The sequence below is a fragment of the Nansenia antarctica genome (genome assembly GCF_963989245.1).
Source record: "Nansenia antarctica genome assembly, chromosome: 2".
Taxonomy (NCBI): Eukaryota; Metazoa; Chordata; class Actinopteri; order Argentiniformes; family Microstomatidae; genus Nansenia; species Nansenia antarctica.
Window position 1 is genome coordinate 74,863,171 of NC_137675.1, and position 19,777 is coordinate 74,882,947.

Sequence of the window (19,777 nt, forward strand, 5' to 3'; positions counted from 1 at the left end):
TGACCCGAGGAACGCCAGTCGAGCAGCACAGCTGAGGCTGCCTCCCATCTCCGTATATGGTCGCACAAGCACTGAAACCCCACCACTTGTGCACGGTTGTCAGCCAATGAAATCCAGAACACATTTCTACAGCTCGCCCCTCCGAGGTGCATTAGGTCCTAATTGGCTTAGACCCTGCAGGCACCACTAAGCAAAAGAACACATGGCATCTTTACACCTCAAAACAAAACCGTTTGACGGTTTTCAAAGCTCCAGTAGCCAATGACATACAGCCTAAAACTAGACTCGAGTGTTCACTGAACTGTGTTATATTTACGTACCCGAAAAGAACGGTTCGCAGACAATCAAGCATGAATGGTAAGAGTGGTAAAATGGTAAACGGACTGCACTTATATAGCCCCTTATTCCAAAGCGTTCATTCAGAGCATTGAACGACCAAAGCATTCAGCACACATTCATACACCAATGGCGGCGGCAAGCAATTTGGTGTTCAGTGTCTTGCCCAAGGACACCTCCACACGTGGCCAGCCGGGGACCGAACCGCCATTCCGCAACCGCCAACCTTGCGACCATTAGACGACGACTCTACCTCCTGAGCCACAGCCGCTCATGAAGTGATGCAAGGCCTGAATAACGCACCGTCGCAGTACACTGTAGGGTAGAGCTTATGGAACATACCAGCTACCAGCAGCCCCCTCCTTCTCCATCCACCTTTTTTTTTTTTAAAGTAATTTTTTCTGAGTGGGGCAGTCCCACTCATATTTTTCATTTTTATTGACAGTTAAAGTGAAGATTTAGACAGGAAGGATGGGTGAGAGAGAGAGGAGGGATGACATGCAGGATATGTCCCCAGACGGAATCGAACCGGGACCCTGCGGTTACATGGTCAGCGCTTAACCCGCTACGCCACCTAAGCGCTCCTCCATCCACCATTTAACTGCAGAGCACATCGCCTCCAGTATAGGCTGGACAAAGGAAGAGCCCCACCTGTCTAAGGGTAATGCACCAGCAGCCAATACGCAGGGGGTGGCCATGGACCCACAGCACCGTGCCAGAGCACTGATGCCTGCAGCACAGGGGAGGGCTGGTGGTGGAGGTAGAAATCGGAGGACGGGGCTCATTGGAACGGATGGATCGGAATGAGAAATGGTGTTACCATGCATTTAGAATGAGCACGTCCTCCTCCGGGTTTCTACCTCCACCAGCCTCCCCCGTGCTGCAGCATGGACTGGTTAGCTGTACGAGAGTTGTTAACGTAAGGAGACGTAACCTCAGCCTAGCTCACTGCTCGAACATGGCTCTGGGGCACGACACTCCCTACAGTTAGCCCATTACTGTCTGCCTCCCTTTGAGGTGTGCTGCTCTGCGTCGACACCATAAACCATCCGTGAGCTCCACGGGGTGAGTTACAGAGTCTATGAACATGCCAGTGGTTGCAGGCAGGTTCTTACCCAGATGGAATCCAATTGTATATAATTCTTCCCTTACAATATAATACTTGCCTACTAGCAATTGAGTGACATGAATCAAGCAATCGAGGGACAGAAATTGATTGCCGTATAATCTAACATCACTAGTGCAGATTGCGATTTTACTCTCCAAATAAGACGAGGGAAAAATAAGAGTGTATCGCCGCTGCAGTGTGCAAACGCGCGCAGTGCTGTAGCGTGTACTCGTCTGAACCAACCAGCACTGTCATCCTATTGTGGGGGAAGGTCTTAGGAAGAAACATCACAGAGTGGGAAGCCTGCACTGCACTGCAGTAGAGCTGTGGTGATAACCAAGGCGGGAGGAATCTGCATGTGTGCAAATTAACTCGCCCGCCGTGTGTTCAGACCTCGATACTGCGCGCTCGCGTGTGTGTGTGTATGTGGGACTACGTGTGTGTGTGTGTGTGTGTGTGTTTGTCTGTTTGTGTGTGTGTTTGTGTGTATGCACACGTCCCTAAAGCAAGCTGGAGAGTCAATACTGCAGATTTAAATAGGCAGAGTGGGAACAGCTAATCCTGTGGACTGATGTCTGTGTGAGTGCATTAGTGCAGTAGTCTAATACTGCAAGGGCTGCAGTATTGGCTGGTGTGTGTGAACGAACAATAGCAGGTGAGTCTCTATATCCCTCGCCTATTGGGGTATGTTCACACTTGGGTGGGGCTCTGCACATTCCTTCAGTCCCTGGCCTGCCCTCCTCCAGTAACTCTGCCCTCCCTCCATCACTAACCAAGCGGAGAGATGAAAGAGGAATACAAGGAGGGTGAAAAAGCTAAATGCACAAACAGCAGTCGCTTTACCTGTCACTCATACACGTAGTTGCTGCGTTTGCACTTTCCACAATTGCTTATGAGAAGGGCTGTATGTTACGTTGATGGTTTAGCACACTGCAAACCTCACAGGGAGGGAGGGCACACGCACACACACATGCACACACTTCTGGGTTCTAAATACTGAAATGCCAACTAAAAGGGGGCAGTAACATTGTCTTAACCTCTTCCACCCACCTCTCTAATTCCTGTGGGACAGTGGCTGGGTTAGTGGTGACGGTGAAATCCCTTCACACTTGAAAATGCCCCTTTTACCCCCATCCCCCATGTGCTAGTGCCCTTTGAGGAGGAAAACATGTTTTGGTAACAGCTGCTATGGCCTGAGGGAAGAGAAAAAGAGGAGAAGTAGGAGAGGGAGAGAGAGAGAGAGAGAGAGAGAGAGAGAGAGAGAGAGAGAGAGAGAGAGAGAGAGAGAGAGAGAGAGAGAGAGAGAGAGAGAGGGAGAGAGGGAGAGAGAGAGAGGGAGGGAAAGAGAGAGGGAGAGAGAGAGAGAGGGAGAGAGAGAGAGAGAGGGAGAGAGAGAGAGAGAGAGGGAGAGAGAGGGAGAGAGAGAGAGAGAGGGAGAGAGAGAGAGAGGAGAGAGGGAGAGAGAGAGAGGGAGAGAGAGGGAGAGAGAGAGGGAGAGATCTGAGCTTAATAGCATGAAAGTGCTGGTGGAGATTCTGTCAGCTAACTGACCAATCAGCAACCAAGTTGCAAACCTCATAGCGCATCATCCAGAGAGCATACAGTAACAGGGGGGGAGGTGAGGTGTTGTACCATGAGGGAGCGTCTGAGGGGAGAGCGACAACTGTTTCTTGGCACCTGTCTCTTTCACTGAAAAGACGGGGGTCGGGGGGGAAGAGGGGTTTAACTGCAAAGACAGCTGGGATGACAACAAAGAATCACTTCACCTCGTTAGCTCTCCCCCTCCCCATTACCAAATCCCCACCCCCACCCCAACAAGGCCCCCATCCCACCCCACCCCAACAACCCCCCATCCCACCCCAACAACCCCCATCCCATCCCAACAACCCCCCATCCCACCCCAACAACCCCCCATCCCACCCCAACAACCCCCCATCCCATCCCACCCCAACAATCCCGGCCATTCCATCCCACTACAACCCACCCGGCCAGCCCCCCCGCCCCCTCCCCCTAGCTAGAACTCCATACAGCATACATAGCTACATAGCTAGCACCCCATACATAGCTACATAACTATCACCTCATACAGTTTACATAGCTAGCTAGCACCCCATAACCCATACATAGCTACGTAGCTAGCACACCATACAGCATACATAGCTACGTAGCTAGCACACCATACAGCATACATAGCTACATAGCTAGCACACCATACAGCATACATAGCTACGTAGCTAGCACACCATACAGCATACATAGCTATGTAGCTAGCACCCCATACAGCATACATAGCTACGTAGCTAGCACCCCATGCAGCATACATAGCTACGTAGCTAGCACCCCATGCAGCATACATAGCTACATAGCTAGCACCCCATGCAGCATACATAGCTACGTAGCTAGCACCCCATGCAGCATACATAGCTACGTAGCTAGCACCCCAGCATACATAGGTATGTTGCTAGCTCTCCATACAGCATACATAGCTACGTAGCTAGCACACCAGATTTCGTTGTTTGGTACCTGTACTATATCAATGACAATAAAGACCATTCATTCATTCATTCATTCATTCACCATACAGCATACATAGCTACATAGCTAGCACACCATACAGCATAGCACACCATACAGCATACATAGGTATGTTGCTAGCTCTCCAAACAGCATACATAGGTATGTTGCTAGCTCTCCATACAGCATACATAGCTATGTAGGCATAGCTATCTCTCCTGTCCTGGACCTCCTGCAGGGCCCTGGAGCAGAAGACCACAGAGAACATGTTGAAACAGAGCAGACCATTGCTCTCCACAGGCAGCCAGGCAGGCTTACTGCAAGCACACTGAGTTACCCCCCCCACCACGCTACACAGAGTAATACTAACCTACATCTACTGCACAGAGCCTATAGAACTGACTAAACCAATCATTTGCACATGTATGTATGTTACATAACTCATTACACAATAGACACAAAACACTGAATGTTCTTTTGGTGGGCAATGCGCTGTGTGTGCGATGCGTGGTACGAGAGCACAATAGTGCAACTTGACTAGCGTATCCCTCCCCGGCCGCCAGGCCGCGGGCGGCTACGCCACTGTACGTACTGTACGAGCTACTGTAGCAAGGTGCGTAGTAAACAAACAGCTGGCGAAAAGCATTTTCCACACCCAGTATTAGGCCTACTCAGCAGAATGACTATGGGGTGGACCGTGGTATAGATGGGTGCAGAGATAAAGATATAGAACGCTAGATGAGACATGCACTCACCGGCAACACCGCAGGATAGTACAGTCCCATCATCCTCTACCCTGGAAGGAGAAGAAGTGCTGACAGTCTATTTTTCTCTCTGCCTCTTCTCTCTCTCTCTCTCTCTCTCTCTCTCTCCTCTCTCTCTCTCTCTCTCTCTCTCTCTCTCTCCTTTCTTACTGTAGTCTGTTGCTGTACCATCCAATGTTGAAGTGCCTTCTGTCCACGTCTTTCACAGATTCAAATTCTCCCTCCCTCACTCGCTCGCTCTCGTCCCAGCCACCGGCCCTCCTTCCTCACCACGCAACGCAAGCCTTGTGTCCCTGTCACTCTCCGCTTTCTCTCTCCCTCTATCTCTCTCTCTCTCTCTCTCTCTCTCTCTCTCTCTCTCTCTCTCTCTCCTCTCTCTCTCTCTCTCTCTCCCACTCTCTCTCTTTCTCTCTCCCTCCCTCCCCCCTCCCCTATACGTCCCCCTGCTTTGTCTTTCCTTCTGACAGCTCACGTCTCTTCTCTCTTTTCTCTCTCTCTCCCCCCCCCCCCCTCCTTTCTCTCCTGTCTGTCACTTCTCACTCACATAACCAGTTCTGCTGCTGCTGCTGCTACTCTGCTGCGTCTCTCTACCTCTTCATGTTCCGTCCCTCCTTCAAACTTTCCCTCCTTCTGAGCCTCGGTCCCTCCTATCTATCTATCTATCCCTCCATCTTCTCCTCCTCCTCCTCTCTCCTCCTTCAGGTCCTGTACAGTAGGAAGCTGCTACTGTTCCTCAGCCCTGAGGAGCGACGGGAAAGATGCTCTCTGGGCTTCACCACGGTAACGCTACTTCACTGCATTGCAGGGTTTTTGATCATTTATTTATTGGATGGCAGCTTGTCAACCTCCACGTTGGGCTCCCAGCCTCCCCCTCACCTCCCCCGTCTCCCAGCCTCCCCCCTCACCTCCCCCGTCTCCCAGTATCCCCCTCACCCCCCGTCTCCCAGCATCCCCCTCACCTCCCCGTCTTCATTACTGAGACGGAGAGAGGCTTCAGACTGCCCCAAGACCCCATATCTCTCTCTCTCTCTTCTCCTCTCTCACACCTCCACACATGTATATGTATTACTCTGCATTGCGCTATTTTCTCTCTCTCTCTCTCTCCCTCTCCCCTTCTCTCTCTCCTTCTCTCTCTCCCCATCCCCCTCCCTCTCTCCCTTCCTCTCTCTCTCTCCCTCCCTCCCTCCCTCCCTCTCTCTCCCCCTCGCTCTCTCTCCCCCTCCCCCTCTCTCTCTCCCCCTCCCTCTCTCTCTCCCTCTCCCCCTCCCCCTCCCTCTCTCTCTCTCTCTCCCTATCCCTCTCTCCCCTCCCTCCCCCCTCCCTTCTACAGTATTGTTTTGGGGGGTTGATTAGGGGAGAGGAGAACGCAGTTCCTCTGCACTTTTCCTTAAGAGACTGGTGTGTGTTTTTTTTCCTTCTTTCTGCTCTGCCTGCAGAACGTCAATGGCAGTAAACAGACATCTGCTGAGGTGGCTTCTACGGGGACCAGGGGGGAGGGGGGGAGGGAACAGGGGAGGGAGGGACGGAGAGAGCAAGAGAGGTGATGGGAGGTGTTGGGAAAGGGGTAAATGAGCGCGGGGGAGGGGTGCGGGGAGCAGTGGATGCGAGAGAGAGATAACGGGATAGAGATAAAGGGATAAAGGGATGGGGGAAATGAGCGAGGGATGACGGGATTAGGGTGTAAGTGAGGAGGATGAGAGGATGAATAGAGGATGATCTGAGGATTAAGCACACAGACTGAACACACTGATAAACATACAGATGCACAGCCATGTTTATGGTGCACACTGGCACACGCAAGCAAGCACGCACACACACTCAAACAAAGGGCTACTTTCCATCACACACACTCACATTTATTCAAACAAAGCCCCCCATAAACATAGCCCAGTAGCCTACAAGCGCACACACACACGTACACACACACACACACACACACACACTCTAACTGATAAGTACGGACATAGCCTACATAATGATAGTTCTAGTGCACTCGTGACAAACGAGTTGGAGACACACATGGAATACTGACTGACCACAGCCATTCTGACTGTGTCCTCTGATGACCTTTAGGGATCACAAATGCACTCACTGAACACTTTATTAGGCCTTTACACCTTTTCATTCATTTAGACGGTGTAATGATGCGGGGAATGTTTTCTTGGCACACTTTGGGCCCGTTAATAGTAATACCAATCAATCATCGCTTGAATGCCACAGCCTATTTGAGTATTGTTGCTGACCATGTGCATCTCTTCAAGGCCACAATTTACGCATCTTCTAATGGCTACTTCCAGCATGATAATGCACCGTGTCACAAAGCAAAAGTCGTCTCAAACTGTTTCATGAATATGACAATGAGTTCAGTGTTTCTCCAGCAGCCTTCCCAGTTACTGGATCTGAATCAATAGAACACCTTTGGGATGTGGTAGAGCGGGAGATTCACAGCTTGAAAGTGCACCTGAAAGATCTGCAGGAATTGTGGGATGCAATCATGTCATCGTGGACCAGAATCTCAAAGGAATGTTTCAGAATGTTTGTGGAATCAATGCCACAAAGAATCGAGGCTGTTTTGAGAGCAAGGGGAGGCCATACCCAATAGTAGTATAGTATTCCTTATGAAGTGCTCAGTAAGTGTACATCTGCAGTGCCCTCCATAAGTAATGGGACAGTCAAGCATTTTCTTTTGTATAGAGTTGCTAATAAAGTGTTCAGTGAATGTACACAAGTGTGTGATCACTGCACACTAGGTTTGACTTAACCCTTAGACACACACACACACACACACACACAGACACACACGCACGTGCACGCACACACCTGAGAACACCATACTGTACATAAACATGGTCTATTGACACAGTCAACCCTGCAGGCAGTGCAACATGCATCCATAACAGCACACAGGACATCACCCGGGCAAATGTACATACGCTACAGTACCTACAGCAACCATTAGTCTGACAACCACTGTGTGTGTGTGTGTGTGTGTGTGTGTGTGTGTGTGTGTGTGTGTGTTCAAAGGCAAGAGTATATTACCGTGTATGGACATGCCTCAAATAACTTTTAAAAAACATTTCTCCCACGTGTATTTGATTTCATCGTACTTGTTCTTTACGGTCGGTGACCAACCACTTTTAAAAGGTATGAGAAATCTCATCTCCCCCTCTCCTCCTACCTCTCCTACCCTCCCTCCCTCCCTCCCTCCCGCCATCCATCCATCTCCCCCTCTCCTCCTACCTTCCCTCCATCTGTTCATCTATCCCTACCTCTCCTACCCTCCCTCCCTCCCGCCATCCATCCATCTCCCCCTCTCCTCCTACCTTCCCTCCATCTGTTCATCTATCCCTACCTCTCCTACCCTCCCTCCCACCATCCACCCATCTCCCCCTCTCCTCCTACCTCTCCTACCCTCCCTCCCGCCATCCACCCATCTCCCCCTCTCCTCCTACCTTCCCTCCATCTGTTCATCCATCTCCCCCTCCTTCTACCTCTCCTCCTACCTCTCCTCCTACCTCTCCTCCCATCTCCTCTCTCAGGCAGCAAGCAGCATTCCCAAGAAAGGAGATGGAAGTAGAAGGGGAGGAGGAGAACTTTTAAAATAGTATAGAGACAAAAGTATTGGGAGATCCATCAGGTTCAGAAGGGAGGGAGGGAGGGAGGGAGACAGTCGTGGGCAGACAGACCAACACCCCCCTCCTGTGGTTCGGCCGGAGACCTGCACATCACAGGCCGCCTCTGGAGTCTCATGTACTGAGGCTGCGGGAGAGGAGACACTGACTTTACTGTGCTTCTCTGCTAGGCTCTCTCTACCCTGCTACCCTCTCTGTACTCTCTGCTACCCTCTCTCTACCCTCTGCTACCCTCTGCTACCCTCTCTGTACTCTCTGCTACCCTAGTCTCTGCTACCCTCTCTGCTACCCTCTCTGTACTCTCTGCTACCCTCTCTGCTACCCTCTCTGCACTCTCTCTGCTACCCTCTCTGTACTCTCTGCTACCCTCTCTATACTCTCTGCTACCCTCTCTGTACTCTCTGCTACCCTCTCTGTACTCTCTGCTACCCTCTCTGTACTCTCTGCTACCCTCTCTGTACTCTCTGCTACCCTCTGTACTCTCTGCTACCCTCTCTGTACTCTCTGCTACCCTCTCTGTACTCTCTCTGTACTCTCTGCTACCCTCTGTACTCTCTGCTACCCTCTCTGTACTCTCTGCTACCCTCTCTGTACTCTCTGCTACCCTCTCTGTACTCTCTCTGTACTCTCTGCTACCCTCTGTACTCTCTGCTACCCTCTCTGTACTCTCTGCTACCCTGTCTCTACTCTGCTAGGCTCTCTCTACTCTCTGCTCCGAGGCAGATAAGAGAACATCAGATACAGCACTGGGGAGCACATACGCTACTCATTACCGAGACCGATATAGAGAGGAGGAGAGCACTAGAAATTAGAGAGTGGAGAGAGAGCGAGAGGGAGAGGGAGAGGGAGGGAAACAGATATGGGGGAGAGAATGGGAAGGGAAGGCAGAGGGATGTGGTTTCTGACTGAGCAGAAAATCTCCTTAAATCTCAGACTGTAAATTGTGAGGGGCTTTAGCCTCTGACGGAGAGGATCAACAGAGCTTTTATCTGTGGCGTCTACCCTCGTGACAGCTCCTCTATCCAACCGCCGCCGGAAATTAGACTTCAGTGAGATGGTATTCTCTCAAGAGTCAAACTGTCTGAGGAAACCTGAATGAAAGGTGGATATTCCAGGAGTAGACTTCTGACGACGACTATGTCAACAACAACAACAACAACAACAACAACAACAACAAACATAACAACAACAACAGCACCACACCACCAATACACCAGTGGTCTTACCTGGGTGAGAGGGGCGTATCCATGGTAACCAGGGGTTAAAGGTTCGTTGTTCTAAAAAAAGGCAGAAAGAGAAAGATGGGGAGGGAGAGAGAGAGCGAGAGAGCGCGAGAGAGAGAGAGACAGAGACAGAGAGAGACAGAGAGAGAGAGAGAGAGAGAGAGAGAGAGAGAGAGAGAGAGAGAGAGAGAGAGAGAGAGAGAGAGAGAAAGAAGTAAGGGTTTGAAGGGTGATGTAATCTAACATGACAGTCTAAAATATTATAGGGCAGTTGGACTCTGCTTTCTGCGTCCGCTAGATCAACCTTTACCCCAAACAATCCACAACAAACAAGTCCTAGGTGAAGTGGAACGTCACTGGAGAGAGACACCCAAACAAACGTTCAGCGTTGCAAACTGACATGAAAATTGTCACATTTGGCTGTCAAACTTGATCCCATCGTAATAAAATTGACCAGCGTTCCTTATTTCACTTTCCCCATCATCCCAGAAACGAAGACAGTGTGAAAAACGGCACAGGTTAAAACACTGATTTTCAAATATTATTATTATTATTATTCAGCTATATTAGCGTTAGCGATAGTGGTCATGTTAGCCATGTTACTTGTAAATATGTTATAAATGCCAAAAATCTCCTATGGAGCTCCACCAGACAGCTTAATCGCCATGGTATTCTGTGATTATGATGCAATCACATTACCAGCGTATTGCCTTTTTTTTCTTTTTTTATAAGGAAACAAAATGGGGAAGGGAGACACATCAGACAGAAATGCAGCCCCAACTGAATTAAAGTTGTATGAAGCTGGAGAGACAAGAAACATAACATGGAGGGAGTCAAGTGATGCAAGAGAACAGTTAGCTAACGTGATCCGTTCTCTCCCTGAACCGTGAGAGTCGTCACCCGGCCGTGCAGCCCTGCTAGTGAATCATTCTGCAGCTAGCTAACGAGCCCCCTTCCCCTTCCAGCAGATAAAACCAATCGCACTCCGCAAAGAAGAAAGAGGAGCACGCCACCCTTCCCCCCCGAATGCCCCAGAATCCACTGTTGTGGTTAATTGGTCAGTAATTACTTTTAATTCGATTATTTCTGTCGCTTTTTCCCTCTTTTCTTTTTCTCTTTTCTCTCCTCTCCCTATCATTTCCCCCCCCAAACCCCCACCCCCCGGCAGAAGAGCCATTGTTCATGGTGCGTGAGGAGGAGAGAGAAGAGAGAGAAAAGAGGAGGGGAGGAGGGAGGTATAGGAACAATAGGAAAGTTAACTAAATGATCATATTTTGACAGCGGTGCGGAAGATGACACTAGCGATCCTGTCTGAGCCTGCTGTGAAGAGAACACAGAACGGCCTGACGAGACTCATGTCTTCTCAATCACAGGAGATGGAGGGGGAGGGTGAAGGGGGGTTGGCATGGGGGAGGGGGGACAGGAGGGTGGGAGGAGGGACAGGAGGAGGGGGGATGGAGGAACAGTAGTTAGGAGGGAGGGAGGGAAGGAGGGTTGGAGGGAGGGAGTGTGGAGTCTGTCTGTGCACACCGCACATGTGTTAAAAGGATTAGTCTAGTCCAGCCTACATGTTTCCATTGCACTCATGGTAAAAGACTGAGGAGTCAAACTCATCTAAAATTCATACCCAACCACAGCCTCCATTATCTCCCATTCAGTGGGCAGTCAGACTAACTGTGTCTACAGCTGAAGGGCTGTTCTTGGCTCCTCCACAGAGTTAACTTGACCTCCTGACCCCAACCCACGACCTGTGGCTGGGGGGGATTACTTCCTGCTATCACTCACTCAGCCAATCTTAGGATAAAGAACCGACCCACGGTGCCATGGCGACAGCAAAGGAGAGATGCATTGCACTCACACTGCGCTGGGTTAGCTGGCTGTGTTAGGCTAGCTTAGCTAGTACATAGGCTACAGTCCAACTGCACTTAAGTGCATAAACCCTGGATAGGTCTCCTCCTCACCAAACAGGGACATGTTGGGTGATGGAAGGAGGGAAAGAGGGAGTGGAGAGAGAGGGCGTGGCAGAGAGAGATGAGGGTGGGGGAAGAGAGGGAGGAAGGAAGGGGGAATCAGGTCACTCAAGAGTAGAAAAAGAGGGACAATACTGGAAGAGGCACTATGGAGACATGGGTGAGTGCCAGAATGGAGAAACACTGTCTGATGCTGTCTGGACTGTGTGTGTGTGTGTGTGTGTGTGTGTGTGTGTGTGTGTGTGTTCTCCCCAGCAGTGGACTCCCTCTCCCGCTCACTCCCGTATAAAACAGCCCTCTCTTTGTCTCCCCCCTCTCCACTTCCTGTTTCATCTGGAACCAATTTCCCCCTCATGCCTCGTCCCCTGGGGTGAACACTCTCCTCAGCGTGCTGCATTAAAGCACGAGGGCCGCAGGAATGGACAGGGCTGCGTTCAGCAACACACGGTTTAAAAACACCGATACTCCTCATAGACAGAATAGTGTGGGAGGGGGCTGACGAAGATGTGGATATCCTCCTGACCATTTAAGTCTATGGCAGCGGCCATACAACACAGCATGAGAGAAACACTAGCAAGATAACCTTACTGAAAGACACAGATGTTCTCCTTTAACAATTAAAACTGTAGAGTGGCACATCAAACAGAAAACCAAAAGGCCCCCCCAACACGTTTCCACAGAGAGTGGGTGAAGTAAAAAAATATTTTAAAAGAAACATATTTGTTCTACAGCAGAGTCAGGATGAAGAGGGAGGAGTTTGGGACTTAACAGAGAGAGAGAGAGAGGGAGGGAGGGAGGAAGAATTCAGTAACATCTGGAATCAATCTGTCTGGAGGAAAAGGGGGAGGGAGATGGGCTGGGGAGGACGGAGAGAAGAGAAGGAAAGAACAACAGAGTGAGATGAAAATAAGGAGAGAAAGACAGGAGTGGAAGAATGTGGGGATTAAGAGAAGCGAAGAAATACAGCAAAAACCACTGAGAGACTGACCAAGAAATGGAGCCAATGACTCATAACCAAAGAATGTCATGTGACTTATATTTCCTTAAGGGGTGGGGGATGGGGGTCTGAACCCAGTTTTAAAACACACTCTCTCTCTCTCTCTCTCTCTCTCTCTCTCTCTCTCTCTCTCTCACAGAGACACACACACCTCTCCCTGCCATATGTCACACATACTTTGGCCAACGTATACATTACAATACGGTCTGGTTTTGCCACGTCTAGAGTCTGGTCTGAAATATCAATTTCAAAGGTTCAGTAAGCAACTTTCCATGATTTATTGTACCATTCATAAAGACTGTTATTTAAACAGGTTTCAATCCATAAACGTCATCTTAATTCCATACAGTCACAGTTGAAGGGGTAGTTATGAGGTGTGGCAAGCTGCCTTTGAGGGCCCTGAGCCGAACGAATCACAGCAATGTACAGTCAGTCTCTCAGTCTCTCTCTCATTTTTTTTGTCTCTTTCTCTCTTCCGCACTTTCTATTTCTGGAAAAGTAAAGTAGTTTGGAGTTGGTGGAGAAAACGGGGGGGGAGAGAGCAGGATAGGAAGGCAAAATGACATGAGGTTAACAGATGGCGAGAGAGAAGGGGGAGGGGGCTGGACAGAGGGGGGGGGTGGAGGGAGGGAGGAGCAGAATGTACGAAAAGGAGGAGATGGAAGACAGGATGAATCAACGTAACAGATAAGAGACACACATTCGGGGGCGGAGATGGGAGTACATATGACAGTTTGGGGGCAGCCGGGGGTGGAGCAGGGTTGGGGGTGGGTCTGGTGGTGGGGGAAGGAGAGGGCGTGGGTCTGGTGGTAGGGGGTGGGTCCGCTGGTGGGTCTGGGGGAGGGAGAGTCCCATGGTGGGTGGTGGGGGAGAGGGAGGGAAGGGGGGGGGGGGGAGAGGGAGGGAAGGGGGGGGTGTCCAGTGGTGGGGGGTGGGGGAGGGAGGGAGGGAGAGGGAGGTGACATGGTGACAACAACATCTACTCGCCAGAGTTAACGTGTGAGTGTGAGTATCACAACCTGCATCTGATTAAATGGGAAATGAATAAGTCCCGATGTTGAGCAACATCTTGAAGAGAACTTTGAGCTTATCGCTGCGGGTCAAAGGTCGAGGGCGACACCCGCTGCGTTACGCTCAAAGTTCAACAGCAATCATTAAACAGCAGGAGAGAGACAGGTGAGGGGAGTGGGTGACCCATTAACCACTGCACCAAAAAAGAAAAAAAGTTCTTATGTTGTATTACAGCCTAACACTTTTCTTGTCTGTGTCAATATTACCTTTACCGGTCATAATTCTGATGCCTGATATAGTTGAGCTTGCTTAACTGTAATACCTTGACCAATCTGTGTGTTTATACTTTAACCCCCCCCCCCCTCAGTCTCCTCCCTTAAAGCCATCAGTCTGGTTAATGCCCTCTCCTAAATGAGCTTTGATCTCGTTGGGGCGACACAAAGCCTCTTTACTGCCAACGATAGGACAAATCGGCTCTCTGAGAGCGAAAGGTCGTGCAGGCAGGCAGGCCGACACAGCGGCAGACTGTAGCGTGTTCTCACTCTATCTGACTGGATTGGACTGGGGGGGCAATACCGCACACTGAGAGGAAAACAGAGAGAGATGGAGAGAGAGAGAGAGAGAGAGAGAGAGAGAGAGAGAGAGAGAGAGAGAGAGAGAGAGATGGGGTGGAGAGTAGAGTGTGTGAGAGAGAGAGATAGAGAGAGAGGCTAGAGGGGGGATAGAGAGAAATAGTGTCAGAGAGGGGACAGAGAGAAGGATAGAGTAGAGAGAGGCAGTAGATTGAGAAAGGGAGAGGGAAATGGGGGGGGGAGGGAGAGAGAGAGAGAGGGGGGGGGAGAGAGAGACAGAGAGAGAGAGATGGGACAGCTGAAACAGTGAATGGGGGGAGGGGAGATTTGTTTTACTGGAACACTCAAATCCTGTGAACCAGGAGTCAATTAGCAATCTGGAAATATGCCTTAGGGGGGAGAGAGGGAGGGGCGGGGGAGATCTAGAGGGGGTAGCTGGGGGGGAGGGGGGAGTGGGAGAGGATGCCGGGAACAAAAGAGAGGATGGATGGAGATGAAAGAACTATACCAATCTGCCGTCGTGATTCCTAGTATTCAGGAAAGGCTATGTTACATATCTTGTGCTTAGGATGACAATGGAGATCGATGGTAATCTCCAGGCCAGGAATGGGCCTGTTGGTTTAGTTCACAATCCTGGCCTGATCGTGGCAGTGTCACAAAGGACAGGACGGTTACAGTGTTGTCTAGGGACTGAAGGTGTCATCAATGTCATTCCTTTTTGTTTACCGTGTGCATCAATCTAAGCTACACAGACAGGACGACTCGCTAAAACTGTCTTTCACCTGCTTTCCTTCTTTCTCAATCCCTTCTTTTCTTCTCTAACTCTGTTGACAGAGGAAAAACCCTCCCGCTGTTTCCCTGCCTCTCTTGTGCTCCCTCTCTCCCATGGGCGTATTTCCAGCCTGACCTACAGTGGTGGGAGAGCGATCAATACAACTGATCAGAAGCCAGAGATCCTAATATTGCCCCTCTCATTGTCACATCAAGTGCACGTAACCTTTCTCCTTCACCCTTTATGTAGTGTGACGCACAAAAGCCTGCCAGTTTGTCATTGCCATAGGTCAGCAGGCAGCACTCCCAACTTTAAGTATTTACCCTATCCCCAAATTCAATTATCAGCCACTGACCCGGAACAAACAAAAAAACTGTATATCAGCGAAATTCTAGGGTGCCCTGGAGGATGTGTGTGTGTGTGTGTGTGTGTGTGTGTGTGTGTGTGTGTGTGTGTGTGTTACACTGTTAGCCGGAGATCAGAGTGCTGTTGCTATGCTGTATAAGCAGACAGACATATCATGAAAGAACAGAGGTGGCCCATTTCTAAACTGGAGGCACACACATGCACAGACACACACACACACACACACACACGGTGTATCCTAAATCCCCTTCCTCCTCCCATCATGAAAGGGGTCTGCTCTTTGTCTCCCACGTAATGACCCCTCCCCCATCGTCTCTCTCCTCCTTTAACACCTAGCTACAATCACCGGCCAGGGGGGGGTTGGCACAACTGGAGTGTTAGCATGAGGGTGTAGTACTGTATGCCTCATGGCAAGTCTGACTCGTTGCATGTGTCTACAGTCGAAATCACGTTAGCGCATGAAGTGCATTCAGTGAGGGGGGTCGGGACTTTGCATGTTAGCCTATTCGTCTTGGCTGGGGGGGCTGTCATTGCATGGGAGAGCTGCTGTATCATATTACCTTTGTCTCGCCCATGGACCCCCTCACCACCACGTAGCGCCACGAGCACAGCCAGGGCAATTTGCACATTTTAGAATCTTGATAGATTCCTAAATCCCCAATTATACTGCACGTTTCTGCACGTACTGCGAGAAATAGGAATGTTATTGATGCGAGGGCCTGTAGTCTGTCTGTCTGTCTGTCAGCAGCATCATGACCCACTGGTGTTATGAAACAATCGTCTTTAGCGCGCGACTGCTGAGAAGAAATGTAGGTGTTACAATGTAGCAACACATTCGAGGGGGGGGGGGGGACAAAACATTAGGCCAGCCGCCACGATGATGATGTTGGCTACATTTGTTGCTGATGATGTTGGCTACATTTGTTGCTGATGATGTTGGCTCCTTACCTGTCCAATGTCACCGACCACCCCGGTAGACCCGTCTATCCTCGGCCGTTTGCACTCCGCCCCGACTGATTCGGTCGCAGCAGCTGCAGCGGTCTGTGCGTCGGGCTCCGCGGGATCTCCTCTCTTCACGGCCCGGAGGACCGCTGCTGCCGCCGGACCCTCGGTGGTCGTGTTGGCCAGGGGTCCGGTGGCTGTGTCGATGTCCCTGTCCATCATTCCCCGTGTAACGGGCAGCATTATGGATGCGACGTCGGTCGACATTAACATCGGACGGGCTAGACAAGTCTTCCACTTGAAAAATAATAATAGAGCTTTTTTTCACCTTCGCCTTCTCTCCCGTGCGTTGTCCTTTTGTTCGCTAAGGACTTTTGAGCTATTCCTCGAATGCGCAAATAGCTGATTATGTTGAAGGAGGTCTTGACCCAAAAAAGTCCCAACGTTTAGCTATCAAGATTATGTTATTATTGTCTAAGCTAATCTAAGAAAGAACATGATCATGGCCATGAGTGGCTCCCTTACCGTACAACACCACAAGACCACAACCTGGCTTTAGATTAAAAAAAAAATACTTTCACAAAATATTAGTGTGTGGTTTAAACTCGAGTAAGGACCAAAAAAATCCCAATTCAGATATTCCTGGCTAATTAGCTAGCTTAGCTACACATTCCGCTACCTCTGTAGCTGTAGCCTGGGCGCACGATACCACCACTGACTTTCTCCGCCGAGAATAGAAAATGTTGGGGGGAAACGTCTCAAATATAGTCTCCTTGCGACTGCGAAACCAATTTCTTCTCCACTCCCCAATCAAATGTTTTCTTCAATATAACCCCTTCGTGTACCCCCCTCTTTCTATTCCCGTCTTCACCCTTCTTATCGCCGTTCTTTTCCCCTCGCAGTGAGTGTGTTCTGTGGCCGGGTAGTGTGGCGTGTGGCTACAGAGTAGCGAGGAACACGGTTTCCTCTCCGTCCCGATTGGTGGTAGTGTGCGGAGGTGCCCCGGTGCACTGATCTGCGGTCAGATTCCCGCCCCCCTGTTCTTTCATTCGCAAGGCAGCGATCCCGGACTCGTATGAAATAGACTGGCCCTAGAACTGCGCTCTTTGATTTTAGGCTACCCTTCTTTTCCTCTCACACATCCACACCACGTCGACTAGTTTGAGTACATTCATACACAAACATGATAGAATAGGTATAGCATAGCATAGAGTACAGCACAGTGTTTTATTTGTATAGTAGTATAGTGGATAATGTACATAGCCTTTATTTATGTAAACCAGCTCTTTTCCCTTCTTGTTTTTAGTTTTTTTTTTCCTAGCACCAGGGGAGCCCCCCCTCCTAAATTTCGTTGTTTGGTACCTGTACTATATTAATGACAATAAAGACCATTCATTCATTCATTCATGATCGTTTATGAGTGTGTGCGTGTGTGTGTGTGTGTGTGTGTGTGTGTGTGTGTGGGGGGGGGGGGTGGCTGGGATGTGTGTGTAATCATATACCACTTTAAGATGAGATGTTTGTCTTGCATGTGAGATGAATTGCCATAAGCGAATTTCAAACACTGCAAAATGGCTTGCGAGCGAATACCCAGCTCTAAAGACATTCCTCCATTCTTCTCCCAGCCGAGAGGAGGTCTTCGGCATGGATCGACTAACTAAAGTGGGACAGTGGAGTTATGACTAATAATAATGTAGCCGGGGGGAGGGGTTCAATGTCAAAGAATGGAAAGGCTATTAGGTTAAACTTGTAACCACTTAAAGTTGAATAAGTAGAGAGAAGGATGTTTGAACAATTCGAAGCAATACATTGATGGACATTCACGATCCTATAACAATACAAAGCGTGGCCTGGTTAATGATTTATTTTTTAGGGCTGTTTTTGATGATATTGCGACGCCTGGTGGATATCAAAGTACATCGTTTAAATCAACTGTATTCTTTCTCAATACTCAGATGGTTGTCTGTCTGTTTGTCTGTCTGTCGAATGGAATATCTCACCTTTTTATTTTTTTAAAGAAAGGCTGGTTAAAGGACAGACTTAGGTCTGACTTTGTCCCTGAAAAAAACATGCTGACAGAGCTATTTTGAATGATATGTAATCACAATTGGTGTTCTCTCCCCCTCTTCCTTCTCAACAGATGAGTTGTGAGGAACCTTTGATGATGTAAATTGAAAACTTCCATCAGCCTATGTGCCCAGAGCAGGACAAGACTTTATTTCAACATTTTCAGGAGAAATCCACAACGTGCATTGTGTTCAAATAACCACAACACATTCCAGTAATTATTTAAGCGTACAAGGTCAAGCACAATAATCCCATTACTTGCTGTGTCAGTGATAACACCAACATTTGTACTGAAAAATAATCACACTTGCCCCAAACAAACGTCAAAGGTCAACTTAAACTGCCCATAGTTGAAGGTGAACAAGAAACCAGTTCAACCAGTTTCTGATTGCCCATCCTTTGCCCATTCACACACACATTCACACACCAGTGGCGGCAAGCTACCATACGGTGCCGGCCCGCTCATTGGGAGCAATTTGGGGTTCAGCGTCTTGCCCAAGAACACCTTGACACGCGGCCGGCTGGGGGCCGAACCACAGACCTTGCGATCATTAGACGCCAGCTTTACCTCCTGAGCCACAGCCGCCCATCCTTCACTGCCCACTTGAGCAACACTACTTCAGCAGATTATTACAGCTCTAACTGATTTGGGGTTGCTGACCATCCAACATCCTCACTGTGAATCGATACTATCTAAGCCCTGTCTTGTATTACTCCTCTTTACCACACAGCCAAGGCAGGTAGATCTGATTCCTCTGGAAAAGAGGGTTCTGATATCATCATAATGTCAATGTGTGTGTGTGTGTGTGTGTGTGTGTGTGTGTGTGTGTGTGTGTGTGTGTGTGTGTGTGTGTGTGTGTGTGCGCGTGTGTGTGCGTGCGTGCGTGTGTGTGTGTGTGTGTGCGCGCGCGTGCGTGCGTGCGTGTATATGAATGAATGAATGAATGAATGAATGGTCTTTATTGTCATTGATATAGTACAGGTACCATACAACGAAATTTGGGAGGGGGGGCTCCCCTGGTGCTAGGAAAAAAACTAAAAACAAGAAGGGAAAAGAGCTGGTTTACATAAATAAAGGCTATGTACACTATCCACTATACTATACTATACAAATAAAACACTGTGCTGTACTCTATGCTATGCCTATTCTAACATTTCCTATTCTCTGAACCTTATGTACCCGAGGGTTGTCATATTGCACATAGTGTTATTGCACATTCATTTAAAGTGTCGCAGTTTGCAGGTTTGAAATCTGTGTGTGTGACGGTGCTGTGAAGTATCCATAGGTATTTGTTCCCTGGTGCAGTGGTGCTCCTTTTAAGTTTCAGAATGAGTTTGCATCGAACATTCAAGTAGGCCTACTTACCTAAATTAATTCAGCACAGTTGTATTGTAGGCTAACTACGTGGCATTAAATCGCACATAGAGGTGCCAGTGACTAAAAGAAACAGTGAATGTATTGATATGCAGTTATCAGGTAATAACCGTTTTGCCCGGTATTGC

The 19,777-nt window shown here is 49.2% G+C and overlaps 1 protein-coding gene across 1 annotated transcript in view; it reads right to left on the minus strand.

The window, feature by feature from the left end:
- LOC308151342 (RNA binding protein fox-1 homolog 2-like) overlaps positions 1-16,564 on the minus strand; it is a 36,725-nt gene extending 20,161 nt beyond the window's left edge. Inside the window, exons 1-2 of the mRNA XM_080524198.1 lie at positions 16,214-16,564; positions 9,581-9,631 (exon numbers count right to left, since the gene is read on the minus strand). Coding sequence (XP_080380324.1) covers positions 9,581-9,631; positions 16,214-16,480 — 318 coding nt within the window. The 5' untranslated portion in view covers positions 16,481-16,564. The remainder of the gene's footprint in view (positions 1-9,580; positions 9,632-16,213) is intronic.
- Between the last annotated feature and the right edge of the window lie 3,213 nt (positions 16,565-19,777).